Raw genomic sequence first — 17,438 nt, forward strand, 5'->3', positions numbered from 1 at the left:
CTCTTGTTGCGGTAGGGATACGGTTGGGTTTATTGTGTTGTTGTAATGAGCGACATATTTAGTCTATATTTTCTAGTTTTGTCCGATCGAGCTGAGACTGGGGGATGTGTGGGGGGGAGAGTGAGGGGGACGGATGCGAGGCCTATAGGAGAATCCCTAGAAACAGTAAAAAAAAAAAAACGCGTCTATTATAATCAGTCTGTTGTTCGTTTTTCATATTTGCAGAGCTTTTTTTTCCATTAGATTACTCCTGAAAGCACCTTACGCGGATATATACTGGGTGATAAACAGAATGTCAAAACCTTAGCGCTCCCTTGTAGCAATAATAGCATTATGGCCTTCCCAGTAAATACATAAAAAATACATCTACAAATTAATTTCTAGCTGCTATTGCTAATAAAACGACCCAATCCGAGCTACTTTGGAATATTTCAGAACTAGCGAGAAGAAAAGGAGGAAAKATTTTATTTCGACGCAGAAATAGCCTATAAGCTCCCGTGTAGATAGTGTCTACGTTATTTATGAACATTTCACCCATGAATAAAGAGCTACAATAATATACTCTTTAATTTACAAAACGCGAATTACAATTAGACTTTTTTTTTGTCTCACTTGAAAAGACACGTCTCTTTGTGGGCTGCATTGTCGTGAATCAAGCACAGTATTATAAAGTATAACTTACCGGACATTGCGCAAATAAAAATACCTCTCGAAGCTCATATGATTAGGAAATTATTTAACCTATTCGAGTCTGCCGAATTTAGACAGTAAGGAATTTTAACATTAAGACCGAATGCTCGACCTGTACAGTCAGGTTTTGTTGTTGTTTGCAAAGGTGATTTTTTTTTTTTTTTGGTAAACTGACCACAAAAAAAACAAAAAAACATTACATGTTATATAAAAAAAACTTTCAGTTAAAAAAGACCGTCCGATAGATATGTTGTTGTTTCTTTCAGAGAGAAAAATCTATTGACCAAAAGGAAATAAAACGGTTTATTCCAACTTAAAACGTTTATTTATTTATTTATTTTTATTCATATTAACTCAAACATTGTCTAAACGTGGTAATTGTTAACAATGTCTGGATAATTATAAAGGCTTCGTAAAACCAAAAAAAAAAAAAAATCATTCAAGGGAACTCTTATTTAAGATTTTAACTAGAGCAAATGCTTGCTGTGTAAGATAACGATTATATTAATCGAGGACATTTTCACTTAGGACATTGTGGGACTGTAAAAGCGGGTCACGGTTCAAAAATGATGGAAAAACGGGAGCAGGAGCTTTGCCCTGGAAGTCCCGAYGCGGGATCCGGTCCTGGAAAGCGAGAAGACTCGGCCATCATCTCCAGACACAACGGATACAAGGARGAAGAGAAGCCGAGGATAGAAAGAGGGGAGGAGGGGGATGCCAATGAGAGAGTGAAGGAGGAGGAGGAGGAGGAGGACGCGGACAAGGAGAGGGGAGGGAGCTTCAAAGGGGCTGAGGAGACGGATGACGTTCCGCTGCAGAACTCGAGCAACGGGACCAGCATCAGCATCATCATCAACGGCGTTGCCAGGGAAACTGCCTCTCTCAACGCCCTTGACCTGAAAAGGGAAGTGCCGGTGATCGAGCTCTCCAGGAGGGACGCTATAAAAGCACTGGAGCAGAGGACGGAGAGCCATTTGGTGCCGATCACGGAACTTCGCAGACCTCCACCGCTGCCGCTGCCGCCGCCGCACCGAGACGACGCTCGAATGGTCCAGCTGAGCCCAAACGCGTTCCCTGTCCCGGCCCGGGCGATGCTCTACAATCTGGCGCAGCCTCTCGCCGCCATCAACAGGTACCTTATAGACTGTTTTAAATGCACGTTTTATCTTTGACGTTTGGACGGAAACTTGTTAAGGCAAAATGYACTTTCGCATCTGGGTTCTGGGTGTAAAAACTTTTGATGTGACGCAGCGATGCTTTTTCCTGATGAAATCCGAGTTTTCTCACATTGCCACATCAATTAACCTGTAYTTATTTTCTTWTTTTCTTTTTTTTTTKTKTSTTTTTTATAGTCTTGGAGGAGAGTCAGAGCAGTACAGCATGTACCCCAGCAACAGGGTAAAGCGCCGCCCGGCGCCTTATGAGGTTGAACTCGACGAGGGTAGGCGCATTTTAGATCTTTATAAGTATGGTAAGATGCACTTCTGCTGTGTGCTCCTTCTGCCAGAACAGTCCCTCTTCCCCTCCACGTCCCCCCCCCCCAAGTGTCCCTCCCTCATCTCCATTGTCATTCATCCCTTGACATGGAATGTACACTATTCCCAATCCGAGAGTTGCAGAAGATGCGTTGCAAAGAGGGGGTTAGAGGAAAAAAAAAAGAAGAAAAGAGTTCAACCAGTGAGAATTGCAAAATCTTACTTCACGGAACAAATTACTTTGTACCTGCGTATAATTAAAACAAGCCATTCTTAGGCAAATTTGGACTTGATTTGATTTGAAACATCCTCTCCAGTGCTGCCCACTCACTGTCATAAAGGGGAGGAGAATTGCGGGTGCTGCTGCCTCCATGCCAAGGTTTTACTGCAGAGTGGGCTGAAGGATTAAGATAGGCTGGGTGTGTTCCAAGAGCAACAATAAACAAAAAAAGACACATCTATTGGGGGTGGAATAATATGACTACCTGCAGAGAAGCTTCTCAGTGTGTCTAAATAAAATAAAAAAATGTAAAAAAAATTTATGAATTGCAGAATGGGATACCCTCCCAAACACATTTTCTTGAGATTTGGCAAGAAAAATTAGTGTTTTCTCATACCCTTAAAAATCTGTTTGTACTGAGGACAGTTTTGCTAGATATTTAAGGTTGTTTGTTACCTGTATCTAAGCTTTGAAGATGATGTAAATAAAAGTTAAATGAATTTCATAGTTTTAATGATGGAGTTAAACACTCCCCTATAATACACATTTTATTGTTGCAGTACGACAGACAGAAGCACTTTCTTCTTTTATTCCTAAAATCCACAATTGAAAGTCAAATCTTTTAGATCATACTTTTACATGCAAAAAGCATTCGAGTCTATCTGATTAAAATTTTTWWAAAATCCTAGATTTCAGAAAGGAGTTAACATCCACTCCTAAAGCTTTTCAACATCTATTTGATATTTGAGGCTGGGTATTTTGGGCGTTTTTTTAAAAATTATTATTATTATTTTTAGCTATCTTCAAAGAAGTCAAAGAAGTGTGTTTAAATAAATAAAACTGATTATGGATTGCAGAACAGGGCTAAGTGATCAACCCAAACATATTTTGCTTTTGAGATTTCTGCAAGCAAAATCTTGTGTTGTTAAAACTTTATGGCAGATCAAAAGATRGTGTTGCAACCAGCATGTAACGGATAGAGTTGAATATTTCAAATAAAGTTTTATTTCCCTATCTTCAGAGAAGCTTTCAAGTGTGTKTAGACGAATGCAAATTCAACAGATTGCAGTATATAGTTAACTCAAAATCAGAAACTATCTTTATTCTTGAGGTTTGGCAAATAAAATAAAAAATGAATACAGAGGACAGTTTCGCTACTTTTATGTGAATGTTGCAAATTATTATTTTTTGCAACCTATACATAAATAAATAATTTATTTCAGGATGTGGTAAACAGACCCTTCCAAATGCCAATTATTCTTGAGGTTTGTCGAGCTACAGTAAATCAATATTGTCTTATATATAATAATCCTYGGTTATATCGAGTGCAAATGTTGATTACTGCGGTTGTTTTCTATTATTTKTCTCCTTACAAATATTGTGCACCCTTTTTGCTGCTACACTTTTTACACTCTTTATAACTTGTTTGCTTTTGAAAATGTCATGTTTTAGCTGCTTCACTGCTGCGTCACCTTAGACTCCTTATATAAGTATTTTTCTTTCTTTCCGTCCTCTCCAACAGCTGGCCAGCCTAAGATTGTGCGTCGCATTTTCACAAACAGCCGTGAGCGTTGGCGGCAACAGAATGTAAATGGTGCGTTTGCGGAGCTCCGCAAACTCATCCCCACTCACCCTCCGGACAAGAAGCTGAGCAAAAACGAGATCCTGAGACTTGCTATGAAGTACATTAGCTTCCTCTCCAACCTCCTGGAGGACCAGGACGGAGGGCGAAATGTTGGCAACAGCACTGACGGAGACACGGGGCTGCTGGTTGGTGTCCCAACCCACGAGGGAGGCCCTCAGGGTGCGCCGCATCAAGAAACCGTGGTGGGCCTAGCGAGGGATGATCTTCTGGAGACAATGTCACCAGGCTCCAGCTGTGGTAGCCTACCTGATGGGGATGGGGAGGGGAGTCCCGAGAGCTTCATGGAGGACCAGGACTCACCACCGGCTACAAGGACTCTAACAGCATCCCGCGGACCCTCTCTGCATCTAGCGGCTAGAGATCTGAGGCGCAACGGACGCCCATTAGATGGTTCCACTCGACGATGATGCTGACGCCAGGAGAGCACAGTCATGACATCAAAGACTAGAGAAGAGCAATTACAGATGGTTTGGAACACCTTAAACACCTTTCACCTTGGAGTAATCAGTTTAGGAAGCGTTATCTCACTCGAAAGGGAAAGACGATAAATACCGTGGTTTAAATTTGAACTTGTAAATCGTGCATGTGCCATGTTCTTGACCAACCTTGCAGACTATAAGCTTCTACGCGTTGAAAGTTCCAAAGAAACCCTCTGAAATGAAACTATATWAAAAAAAAAAACTGAACGAAAGAAAACATTTTAAATCAAACACTCGTTATTTAGAGGATGTTAAGCGTAAGGAGTTCATTTTGGGCTAAATTTGCAGTCGCCATTGATTGCAAAATGGTGCATAATATGGTATTGATCCACTTTGCTTGAACAGTTTTGCAGGGAGCCTGGTCCAAAATGCCAAGACATATAAACATAAAGACGTAAGTGGAACAAGTTTCATAGGACAGAATAATAATAATAAAATAAATGTTTGCGAGAGGCTGTTAACACAGTGAACAGGTGGGACTCTGATGCAGTTACGTATGTATTGTAAATAGTATTATATTTCCACTGCAAAATATAATAACAGTGACTTTCCAGTCACGAGGTTTCAGATGTACCATAGTGTGTTTGTGAATGGGTTTGCTATCAAAACTCTCTTTAAAGAGACAGGATTCGAGAAGAAGGGAGAAAAGAAATTCAACTCTACACGTGACGCTATAACAAGTGAACATATAGATGGAAGTACATCAAATGTGGTACCGCTTCTGTCACACCCGGTGATTAGAAAATCAAGCCAAATATTTCAATAGTCAAACAATTACGCTGTGTGTGAATAAAAACCACATGTATTTGAATTGTTGTGGAGGTACAATATAAATAGTGCTCTTAAAGTGTACAAAAGCAGGGGTCAGATGAAATCTTGAGATGACTCATTAAGTCCTTTTGATATGAATGTTTTAATGTTTTCTTTTTTTTTAAACTATAATGCAAATGTAGTTTAGCAAGGTACACAAATAAGTCCCTTTCGTTTCCGCATTTTACGTGTACACGTACACTCCCACCACAGCTMCCCCCCCCCCTCCCACCACCACCACTTTGCAGTATTAATACCATGTGAACACCAGCAGTTTTCTGGAAGTGTTGCTCACTGTTGTTGGTTGTTCTGCTTTTGTAGCAGAATCTGGTAGCTTATCTTGGTACCTTTGGTATTTTATGAATTACAGTAAAGGGACATTGTACGTTTGGTAATGACATATTTGTTGTATGATAGCTGTATCTATAAATATATTACAATGTTAAAGGGATGGATTTTATACAAAAAACAGAATAAAATATACAGAGAAAATTTGAATTTTTCTGTGGTGTGTATTCATTTTAACATGTTTGTGTTACAGTTTTATTCCGCTATCATTTGGGTTTAGCTCATCCATTCTGTATGGCCGCTTATCCTTGCAGGGGCTGGTGMCTATCTCCAGCAGCAATTGGGCGAGAGGTTGGGTAGACCATGGACAGGTCACCAGTACATTGCAGGGCCACAGAGAAACAGACAGGACAAATAACCATGCATGCACACTAAGGACAATACAGAAAGATAAATAAACCTAGCAGTCATGTTTTTGTCTGTTGGGGGAAGTCGGAGTACCCAGAGAGAACCAATRAATGTGCAGAAAGTCTCTATGTTTGAATCCAGGACAGTTTTGAAAGGCAGCAGTTCTACCAACTGCACCACTGCACAGCACCAGCACAATTCAAATCAATTAAATTCAATTGAACTCATTTTGACTAAGTTCAGTGCTTATATTCAGATTACTTAATTTCAATTCAATTCAGTTCAGATCATTTCACTCCAGCTAAATACAGTCAAATTCGGTTTTGATCAGTTCAGCTGAGTCTTTATGTCTGGTCAGATTGGTTAAGTTTAGTTCTATTTGTTCAGCTCATGCAAGTTTAGTTAAACTTAGTATAATTAATTTAATTCTATTTAATAATTTTGTCAAACTGAGTTACTTTCAACTCAGTTCCATTCACTCATTTACATTTTGCCTAGTAGATTCATTCTCCTTCAGATATTCAGTTCAGTTCACTTTACCTCTGTTGATATCGTTTTGTTAGTTAAGTTACATTGAACTCAATTCACTTCAGTTTTAATTAACTGAGAGAAACGTCATTTATTTAATTGCAACTCAGCTCATCTTTATTTCAGTTTATTTTAATTTAATTTATTCAATTCAGTTCAGTTCAGTTTCTCCCCTGGCTCCACATCAGTTTGGATAACTTCATAGCTCGAGAACTTTTTATTTTTATTTTTTCTATCCCAAATCTTTTACATTTGGTTTTCTCACAAGGATCCTATGTCTCGCTTTCTGTTTCACGACAGTAAAACATAAATTACTTATTTAAACGGACATGCCATGCAATTATTTCCCGCTTCATTTGAACGCGGAGTAAAGTTTAAAACCACAACCTCTTCAGAGAAACTCCCTCAGTGGGCGCTACGATCCTCACTTCCACCCCCAACAAGTGACAACTTCCTGTGGAGGTAACCATGGCTTGCTGACCTGCAGGATATCCTGCCATTGTGAAAGTGGGTTTTTACAGCCTTCGCTGCGCTCGTTTGCTCATTGTTGCGTCTGCGCGTTTTGTTAAAACAGATGTTCAGATCAAGCGTTCGCTCAACATGAATAAGATTCTTGAGCAGTGGAAAATTCACTGTTGTTTCACTAACATAATTAAAAAACAAAACAAAAACAAAATAAAATAAAAAGATTTCGCGAAAAAGCAGCTTTTTGGGTGAAGTTGACTTTAACTTTTGCGCGACAGGGTATGCCACCAGTCCTACTACCTCAACACTGAGCACTCAGATATTTCCAAAGGCTATAATTGCTTCCAGAGAGCATCAGAGACTACCAGGTGTTTGGAGACCTCTCCTGCGCTCCGCTCTGGCTGAGCTGCAACTCCACCGAGGGGCTCTCTAGGTGCCTGCCAAACGTTTACCTGCTTCCGTTTTTCCTGACTCTCAGAAAAGACGCAGGCTCACAAAAAGGGGGACGGATAGAGGGAGCATACGAGGGACTGAAAGCAAGGGAGTGTATGTGTGTGTGTGTTTTCGTGCGAACGGGGCCGGTGTGTATGCGTCCGCATTTCATGGATCTGTTGGTGCGAGCTGTGTATACGAGTGTGTATGTGTATACGTTTATCAGCTCTGTGCAGATGGGTGGCAGAGTGGCTCTTGCAGCCAAATGATTCAGTATGCTAATGAGTTGTTATCTGCGGTGCTGCAGGAACAATATACTGTCTTTCTCGCAGTGGGAATCCAGCCTGCTGGGAACAGATTACACTGCACACACCGCCAAGGTAGTTATTTATATTTTCACATCGAGTAGTTGAAAATACATAAATGTACAAACACACTTAGACACTTGCACACGTTTATACCTGTGTATGCGCGCGCGTGTGTGTGTGTGTGTGTGTGTGTGTGTGCGTGCGCGCGCGTGTCCATAAACAAACAAGCAAAATAACATTTCAACAAACTGACACAAATATATTGCCTTCACCACAAGCAGCAGCAAGAATAAGATGGAAATTTGACAAACACTCTGGGTTCTTCCGCAGTGGATGGAGATGTCATGGGCCTTCCTCTTTAACAGGTATCATTGTTGCTTCTTTTTACGTAAATGTCTACAAATGCTGTTCCCYTAATTATGGAGAACTCTTAATTAATTATGAATGCTCTCCTTGAGACATCCTGGTATTAAAATAGACAGTGTTTTTTTTTTCTTTRTGAGTCAGGTAAATCTTTAAGGCAAAATTAACATCTTCAAGTATCTTTCGATCAAAGAAATGACGCAAAATATCTCTAAACTGCGCTAAACAGATATGCATAAGGCATATTAATTTATTTCTACCTATTAACTTTTATGCCAACCCACATGATGTGCCCGCCGATGTCCGTAGTGTCTTCTGTAAGCATGTATTGAAGAACACATGAAGCTCATTTGATGGTATTCATAAATGTAGCATTCTATCATTTCCTTCTTCCTAGTGTTTCATATCATGGTAATTTTGTAGTAAATATGTATTCATGCCCTGCAGTCAACAGCCGTGGTTAACATTACCCTTAATGATTAGACTATATTTGAAAACTGGAGGAAACAGGAAGATAATAAAAACTTTTATAACAGGGTTTGTTTTTCTTTTGGTGTTTATATGTGGATAACTGCTGTCAAATATACGGGATTGACAAAATGTAAAACAGTTTTGTATGTCTAGTTTGCAGCTTGAGGTGATTCAAAAAATAAAATTGTAAATAAAGTTTTTAATATTATTTAGTTTGCAAAAGATGTTATAGCTTCAAATGATCCAAGAAAGGGGAAAGGTTCTGTTGCATTGTCTATGTGCATTCATATTTTTTAAGCTTTATTTAATGTCAGTGAAGACATACGTACGCGTAATTTGCTTTTCATTCATCAATATGTGGAATTTGACGAGRCTTCATCAGCAAAAAGGAAAATCCAGACTACTAAAACTTCCTGTGGTGTGCAGGCATCATTGGTTTAGTTTTGTATCTTTTCCTTTATATTGTGAAAAAAAAGCAACATAATTTTCTTTAAACAAACTTAAATTGATTAAAGTGGGGTTTAAATTAATATTTCACAAAACTAACTACTGCTGTCCTGCTTAGAAGGCAAGCAGTGAAAACTGCTTGACGGTAAATTAAATTAGGGGAAAAAAACCCATGACAGCAACCACATATTCTGCTATTGGTAGCAAAGTTAAAGATAGTAATGAACCTGGAGGAACAGATACACAGATTCATAGTAACAACATATTTCTCCTTTTGTTAACCCATAAGTTTGAGTTTTTGTTTCCCAAATATGAGTAAAACTACTGTCAGTGTTCATAAAAGTACCTGTGTGCACAATATTAACACACACACACACACACACACACGTGTATATATGTAATGTTAAAATCATTTTAAACTGAAGGAAATGAGTAATAAGTATGTATTTCAGTTGCATTAAATCTCTGGTGTGTCTTTCAGGAGCATTGGAAGGCTGTTCTCCCCCATGCACAGAATCTGTTTGCCTGGCAGTTATTGTGACAAATTTGTTCTCATATGTGTTAAATGTAAGTAGTTGAGTAAGCCAAGATTATTAATATTCATATTTCCATTCTAATTATAGAAAGATAATTCGACTTAATTATTATGAGTCAGAYCAAGTCTTTGTGAATCAAGTAAAAAACAATAAAATAACATTTTGAGTGTTTTCCATCCAGTTCTGTGACAAGTATCATGTTTAAGGCTGATATATTAACCTCCGTTTGCAGACAGCTTCCTAATTTTCTAAGTTAATTTTAATTTTTTTCGAGTGACTACATTCAGATATTAAATTTCAGTCATATCGTGTTTTTAGTCTCTTTCTGCAACCCGTTTGCCTGTCTTTTAATGCAAAACGCGACGTTATGGTCTCCAGTAATTATTTTTTTGCCAAATATGAGCATATTATGCCCTCTAGTGGTTACTTGGGGTAATTTAGGGTTTCAAGAATTGATGTGATTTTCTTACTGAAACCCCAAATCCTTTATGAAATTAGTACCGGCTCTCTTAATAAACGAAAATCCATACATAAATGTTCTTTCAAGCAGAATAATTTTAATGCAGTTTCAACCATCAAAATTTGAAATAAAAAATGATGCTCTCTCAGTGTCCTAGTGTAGTAAAACATGCAAAGTAATTGGCTTGATCAGAGTAACTTAAAAAAAGAAGAAAAAAAAAAAAAGAATTTTAAGCTGCAACATTTTACAGAAACATAAGCTGAGAAAAAAACCTCTACAAGCCACAATTGGAAAAGCAGCTAAAGTAAGAAAGTTGTAAAGTTAGAAGCTGTACTCAAATCTTTTTCATAGCGCTTGCTTTTATAGTCGAGTCTGGGTAAATCAGGAAGCCGGAGAAGGTGCTATCGTCCTCGCTGCTGGAGTAAATCCCGTTCCAGTCCCTCAGGGTCTCCAGCCACACCTGATCTCCCTCACTGAGCTGCATCAGGACGAGGTTGGAAGCCTGGTCGATGTCCTGGCCGTAAAGGGAATCTCGTGTCCTCACTTTCCGCACCCCGTTGACCACCAGGGCAACCCGCAGGGGCCGGTTGCGCACAGTGATGTGATAAGTGAGTAAGTAGACTCCTGAGAGTGTGACGTTGAACTTGTTGAGTGCCGRGTCCCAGTGACCCTCCTCATTGTAAAAGACCTTATCAAACTTCACAGGCARACCGGGTGGAGGAAAGGACCGACTTGGGAACAAACCCACACTGAAAGCAGAACGAGCCGGCTCCASACTCTCACCTGGATCGCCTTTTGGGCCCCGAGGGCCCCGTACGCCTTTAACTCCCCTCTCCCCCCTCATTCCTGCTACTCCCCTTGCACCTGGAGGCCCTCTTGCRCCGGCGTCTCCCTTCTCTCCTGCTGGCCCCATTTCTCCTTTTGAACCATCGCTGCCATTTGCTCCTTGAGGACCCATCTCACCTTTTGGACCAGGAGGCCCAGGATCACCAAGATCACCTTTCTGTCCTCTCTCACCAAGTAGACATTCTCCCAAACGTCCCTGTTCACCTTTCTGACCCTTTGTCCCAGCTGTCCCTGGGGGACCCATAGGCCCAACGGTGCCCATAGTTCCATTGTGACCAGGCTCTCCTTTTTCTCCTGCATCTCCTTTCAGCCCGTTGATCCCATTTTCACCTTTCTCTCCTTTGAGGCCCAAATCACCTACGGCATGTGAGGAGTTTATGTAAAAACAAAAAAAAAAAAGGAGAGAAATTAAAAAAGGTTTGAGATGCAGTTTAATCATTTACAGGTATGTTTGCTCATTTTAATTTTAAATATTGTGGCATAAAAGTAAGGAACACATCAATGTTTTTAACCAAAATATATCTGTAGTGGTGCTACTAACATGAAATTCACACCATGTCGACAAGAACCCGAGCTGTCTACACATGCAAATGACACACATAGGCCTGATTGGTCTATATGTGTCATTCTTTTTTTTACTACATATAATTTACAGACATACTGTATGTGTTCATTTCTTTGTATATTTTGGGTTTCTTGAATTTTTACAGACATGGTACCAATTCCATGTCAGCAGCCTAGTTGACATGGATATCTACAAAGAAAAACATTGCCATGTTTTGACAGGTGATCCAAATCTAGTTTTTGAAAGAAGCAGCTACAAACCTTTCTCTCCAGGATTCCCTGGGAGTCCAGGGGAGCCCGGTAAACCGCTTGGCCCTTGGTCTCCTTTTTCACCTGTGGCAGTTTTGGTGAAGAAAAAAACCCCCACAAGAACATATGTCAAAAAGAACTTTTTGTGACAAGCAGACAGCATAAATAGAGCGGCAACAAGTTGAACCTTTCTCGCCATTTAATCCGCTGAGCCCAGGTAACCCAGCTGGTCCTGGAGAACCCTGGGGTCCAATTTCTCCCTTTTCTCCTGGTAACCCTAAAAATAAGAGGAGAAATTAAGTTTGGCCTCCAAAATTTTATTGAAAGGAAAACAACGATCCGATCTTACCTGGAGGGCCCCTTTCCCCCGGCGGCCCCTGTTCACCAGTCGGTCCTTTGGGACCTTTCTCTGGCGGACAGCACTCGCACATATTGAAGAAGCATTCATTGTAGTCAAAAGTATAATTTCCAGGGGCGTTTCCAGGGGGCAGGATTGCATCAGCAAGGTACTCGGTAGGGTAAGCCTCACTGTTGAAAGTGCTGCTGTCTGTTGGGGACAGGGAGTATCCGTCCGTCATAAACCCAGTTGTTTCCTCTGTGTGCAGGCTGCTGGAGGGAGACGGGTTTTTTGTCGCAATCTGTCCAAACCTTCCTCCTCCACCTAAACCACCGGTCCCAGTTTGAGGAGGCTTGTTGGTGTTCTGAGGTTTGGGCCAGTGTGTGGTCCTGGCACCAGACGTGAGCGTAACAACAAAGGCCATAAAGACGGTGGTCACCAGGATGAGATCAGCGGATGGCATGCTGAATGATCGGGTGGAAGTTAGAAGATGGATTACTGGTTGTTTATTTCAAAGATTCGCAAAATAAAACAAAAAAATCCCGTTTTCAGAAGAACGGCATCATTTTCAAAAGCCAATCGAAAAGTCGGTTCTGTCGACAATGTAGGCTGAGGTGGAGTTGAATCTTCGCGTTCAAATGAAAAATAACATTCAAATTTTCACTAAAATGAATTTGGACTACTGTGAAATATTTCACAACTAGCAGGTTTAATATTAATGAGTAGGGGTTTCATATTTGAATAAAATAGATGTGCTTTGAATAGCTGTATCCCAGGCAGTGTATTTTGACTCATTTTGAGAATAAGTTTAAAGGTTATGTTCCAATTGTCCTTATTGTTCCAAACCGTTACTCTTGGCATTAAATGGACAATGCAATGCAAAAACCCACATCGTGTCAAACTTCAGCTAATAATGTCAGAGTACTGCATATGATTTTATGTTAGTCAAACACAAAATAGGGACAAAATTGTGAAGTGGAAGAATAATGATAGGTTTTCCCATTTTGATTTTTGTAAATTAATCTCTTGTCTGTATTGTGTTCAGTTGTGTCCTAGTGTGTGCTTCTGAACTGTCTGGACTTTATCTGGACTATCATAACGCAGCAATTTGTTTTCATCTAAGCCATTCATTGTACCCCGGTGGAGGGTTTTTGTCTTGGTAGAAAGCCAACAAATGGCCAAGACTCTAAGCTTTGACAGTCTCTCTCAGGTTTTCTACAGTTATTTCCATCCAACTTTCAATAAACTCTGACCAGTTTACCTTTTAATGCTGCCACCACCATGTTGCTACCAGGACGTAAGCACCTTTTTGTCCACATATTTTTTCTGTCCCCTGCACTCATGACATTTGAATACAGTAATATTTTTAAAGCATGCAGATCTTAAAAACTGGAATATTTTTTTAGAAAGCATGTGGTAAAATCCCAAAGACCAGAAACCACTGTCAAACTCCAAGGTCACACGCACTGAACACAGATATTAGAAACCATCATGCAATTTTTAACTTCCGTTCTCCTTCCAGGTTACAGACACACTTTGGAAAAAGCCTGCTAGTCAACAGGGTGCTGTTGTTTCCAAAATCGTATTGTGGAACTGAAATTAAAAGACGGAAGTCCTGTATTGAACAGAAACTCTGAAATTATCTGTGCAGAAGTAATTTCAGTTTAAAGTAAAAAAAAAAAAAAGTCTGCTTTTAATGAAATTGGAAATGATTGAGGCATTTGTCAGTAACAAATACAACAGCAAGAGTTTGTGATAGAATCTGGGTGCATTGATGTCACTGACCTGGAAGATTCCCTTTGCATGAAACATTACCGATATATTAAAATTTCACATGTAATATTCCATTATGTAATATGTTGTCTGTTTGTGTATCTGTCACAAAAACACATGCCTTACATACTTTTATTATGCAAAGCAGTTTGAATTGCCTTATTGCTGATACAAATACAAATAAACTAGACTCGACGTGACAAAAAGGAAACATTTTCCTAATCAAGAAGTGTAAATAACGGGAAATGTAGCTCATAACGTGTTAAAGATTTATAGCTCAAAACTTTCTTAAGCATGTTGCTGACATCAAAATTTATATTTCTTCATATTTTCTAACCACAATGCCATTTCAGTTAAGAATCTGAATAGCCCATCTGTGTTGAAAAATACTAATATTTTAAAGTGATAAATACAAGTTTATTTTAAAGTTTAATTTCAAAATTTTTCTGGAAAGGAGCTCTGCAGCAAGGAAAAGCACCCAGAAACAAAATATATATTTACCTGGTTATGTAGATTGTGATGATTCTTCACTCCATCCCAACCAAGCAGGGACTGGTGGTGTTTACAGCCCCTCTTTTTTATTGCTCATGTGGCCCAACTTCGGCACCTTCACACCAATGAAAGAACAAAACATGGAGGGTTATCAAGACGCAAGAGGGCTGGACTGGACAGATTATGTGACTCTTTATGGATACGAAACAAAAGCAGGTTGTGTACAAAGACGGACTTTCTTCTTTGCAAATGGGATATGAATACGGTCCCTTGAGACAACATCAACTATTAAAGAGTTATTTGTGCACATTTGCTTTTCTAAAAACAGGAAGACATGCAATTTTACAAAAGGCTCTGTTAGCATTACACATTTTGTTTAGCTGTACAAGTTCGGACACAGTTTGCAGTAAAAGGCATTTCATAACAAACCAAGTGCAAAGGGTAGTGATCACACCGTCTGGCAGTACTTCAAAGCAGATCAATGGATCACTGTACACCCTGTGGGAGGAGGATCAATGTCGTGAAACAGGTGGCATGGAAACCCTGAGCCAACCATTTACTTCCTTGATCAAGCACACCTAAAGATCAACCCAGAAAACCAGAGGAGCGTAATGGAAATTTAACACCGATTAAGTGATCTCAGTGTGTCAGAATATCTGACATTAATGTCAAGCTTCCACACGTATCTCTTCAAATGCCTTTTGAGGTTTGCTCTTTCCGTCAATGTGCTACTCAGCTTCTATGTAAATCTAAAACAGCTATAAGCTTTAGATTTACCCCCAAAGTATTAGCTATGCTCAAGCTTAGTTAAACTGAATGGATCTTTGGTCTTTGGTACTTTTTCATAGAGACTGGACTTTGGCTGGGCCATTCAAATGCAGGAACAATGTTTAGTTTTAGGTATTCCATTATTGCCCTGCCAAACTGAAAGAACTTTGTTTATTTCTCTGTCTATGGTGCATGAGTTTAATCTTGGCTGCAATCTGACTGAATTTTAGAGCATGGAGGTTATGGGCAAGTTTATGCTTGAAAACCTTGAGACTGGGAATTCTGATTCCTCAAACAATGCACTATGAAAGCCATTGCCAAATAAGTAGAGGTATTTAGATTCCCCATGTCATTATATCCTTCATTTCTGCAGCAGGAATTCTGTCAAGTGGTATATAGATTCTGACCTTCTTTTCAATATGTTGAACAAAATCAAATACATTGAAATTCCTATGCGTATAACAAATCTGTGCAGGTAGAGCGCCAAAAGCAGCTTTAGCTAAATCTTTATCTGCCATATGAGATAAGCTTCCCTACAATGGCCCAATTATTTGTATGTTAGGCACATTGTATTTAACAAAAAAAATACATAAACTGTTGGTTCTGGGGTACATAAGAAATAAAAGCTTGGTGTGACATTTATGGCATGCAGTTCTTGGTGCATGTTGTTTTTCTTGTTAAAAGAGTGAATGACACAGCTACAAGAAGCTAAATATATATATATATATATAGGCCTGACAATAAATTTTGCTGGACGATTAAAATTAAAATTATTGCTATAAACAATATTGTTTCAAGACCTTCTGACACCGATTTAATGGAAATGTCGTAATACTGCATGCTATTTCCTCCAATAGATAGATGCACTTTATTTTCAAAAGAACACATAACACTGGAACGGATAAACTAAACAAACAAAACAACCAAAAACAAAAATAAAATRWATTCTCAGTCTCCATTAACAAAAAACGTACTTGAATAAAAACTAAACAACATAAAGCCAAAGTGGAAATAAATACTGCATCCAACCAAAAGAGTGGAGATTATAAAGTCTGTATACTATATTGTCCTTCAGTAATCACTAGATTTAAATAGAGAAGATGGGCACATCCCACTACCTAATGTAATAGTTCATGCCACAAGATTTTTTGCCCCCATTTTCCCTTTATGAAAATCTTAGATCGTTGACCGATCTAAGATTCTGGCTGGTGATTTCGTAACCGATCATCCTGCAGTGTGTGGTGGGTCACGGTAGATCGTTGTGGCCGCTCCGATCTAAATCAGGGGTTTTCCCTGTCTGGGAGCTTAACGCTGAATGTGACAGGTAGCCAATCAGAATGCGCGGATTCTCCTCCGCGCTTTCTGAGGGGAAATTACAGAGGGGAATCCCAAACAGCTGACATGGAACAACACGAAGTTCAGCGGACATCGGAGATGATTTGTGGAAATAACATTGTTTATTCAACATTTCGTGCAAAGAATATAGAAATGACCAGGGGAGAAGTTGGAGCCAAATTGCTACCGAAGTTGATAAACCCGGTAAGTTTTCARCTGTTCTTCGTTAACTTCACATAAATAGGTTATAATGATTTTCATTCAGACAGGACCTTACGCTGACTGTAGCCACATGTGTCACAGGTAGATTCTAGTAAAGCATTGATTAATGCCTGATTTTAAAATTAGTTAACTTGACTTGTAGCCATTATTTTGTGCCCAGGTGACTGGACACCACACGGCATGACGAACCCGATTGCACCATTATACCTAGGATTTCTGTCGGCTAATGTATATCAGGTTTTGAAAACTGGCCGACAGTCGGCCGACAACTCGTATAGTGTGCGCTGAACATTACACTAAGGAAATGAAGAAGGGAGGGTCAGTGGAGAACACCGGAGATGAGACTTTTTTATTCAGTATCATCAACAGAAAGAAAAAAAGGCAGGAAGATACGATAAAGCAGATAATTRAAATGAGGTCGATAGGTTTAATTTATCGAGTGATTAATCGATTTATCGTTTATCACGACAGGCCTAGTCACTACGTAACCAAAGAATGAGTGAGTCACTATGCAAGCAAAGAATGAGTGAGTCACTATGTAACCAAAGAATGAGAGAGTCACTAGGTAACCAAAGAATGACTGAGTCGCTAAGTAATCAAAGAATGAGTAAGTCGCTGGGTGACCAAAGAATGAGTGAGTCGCTACGTAATCAAAGCATGAGTTAGTCGCTACGTAACCAAAGAATGAGTGAGTCGCTACGTAACCATACAATGAGGGACTCGCTATGTAACCAAGAATGAGTGAGTCGCTGCGTAACCAAGAATGAGTGAGTCGCTATGTAATAAAAGAATGAGTAAGTCACTGGGTAATCAAAGAATGAGTGAGT

At 39.5% G+C, this 17,438-nt stretch overlaps 2 protein-coding genes across 3 annotated transcripts; one reads left to right on the forward strand and one right to left on the reverse strand.

Annotated features, from left to right (window-relative positions):
- Positions 1 to 1,175: 1,175 nt before the first annotated feature.
- Positions 1,176 to 5,817, forward strand: tal1 (T-cell acute lymphocytic leukemia 1). Of its 2 annotated transcripts, none has more exons than XM_008433818.2 (3): positions 1,176 to 1,822; positions 2,043 to 2,161; positions 3,908 to 5,817. In XM_008433818.2, exons 1-3 carry the CDS (start codon positions 1,257 to 1,259, stop codon positions 4,435 to 4,437), a joined length of 1,215 nt encoding a protein of 404 aa, XP_008432040.1. In that variant the 5' UTR covers positions 1,176 to 1,256; the 3' UTR covers positions 4,438 to 5,817. The 2 variants fall into 2 exon arrangements, with proteins under 2 accessions (XP_008432040.1, XP_008432041.1); XM_008433819.2 differs by having other exon boundaries at positions 1,186 to 1,822; positions 2,043 to 2,131.
- Positions 5,818 to 10,102: 4,285 nt separating this feature from the next.
- otol1a (otolin 1a) lies at positions 10,103 to 15,456 on the reverse strand. The gene is made up of 5 exons (XM_008433820.2): positions 14,296 to 15,456; positions 12,034 to 12,485; positions 11,872 to 11,961; positions 11,697 to 11,768; positions 10,103 to 11,228 (listed from the first exon to the last, which is right to left on the reverse strand). Exons 2-5 carry the CDS (start codon positions 12,482 to 12,484, stop codon positions 10,360 to 10,362), a joined length of 1,482 nt encoding a protein of 493 aa, XP_008432042.1. The 5' UTR covers position 12,485; positions 14,296 to 15,456; the 3' UTR covers positions 10,103 to 10,359.
- Between the last annotated feature and the right edge of the window lie 1,982 nt (positions 15,457 to 17,438).

The sequence above is a fragment of the Poecilia reticulata genome, linkage group LG17, assembly GCF_000633615.1.
Source record: "Poecilia reticulata strain Guanapo linkage group LG17, Guppy_female_1.0+MT, whole genome shotgun sequence".
NCBI lineage: Eukaryota > Metazoa > Chordata > Actinopteri > Cyprinodontiformes > Poeciliidae > Poecilia > Poecilia reticulata.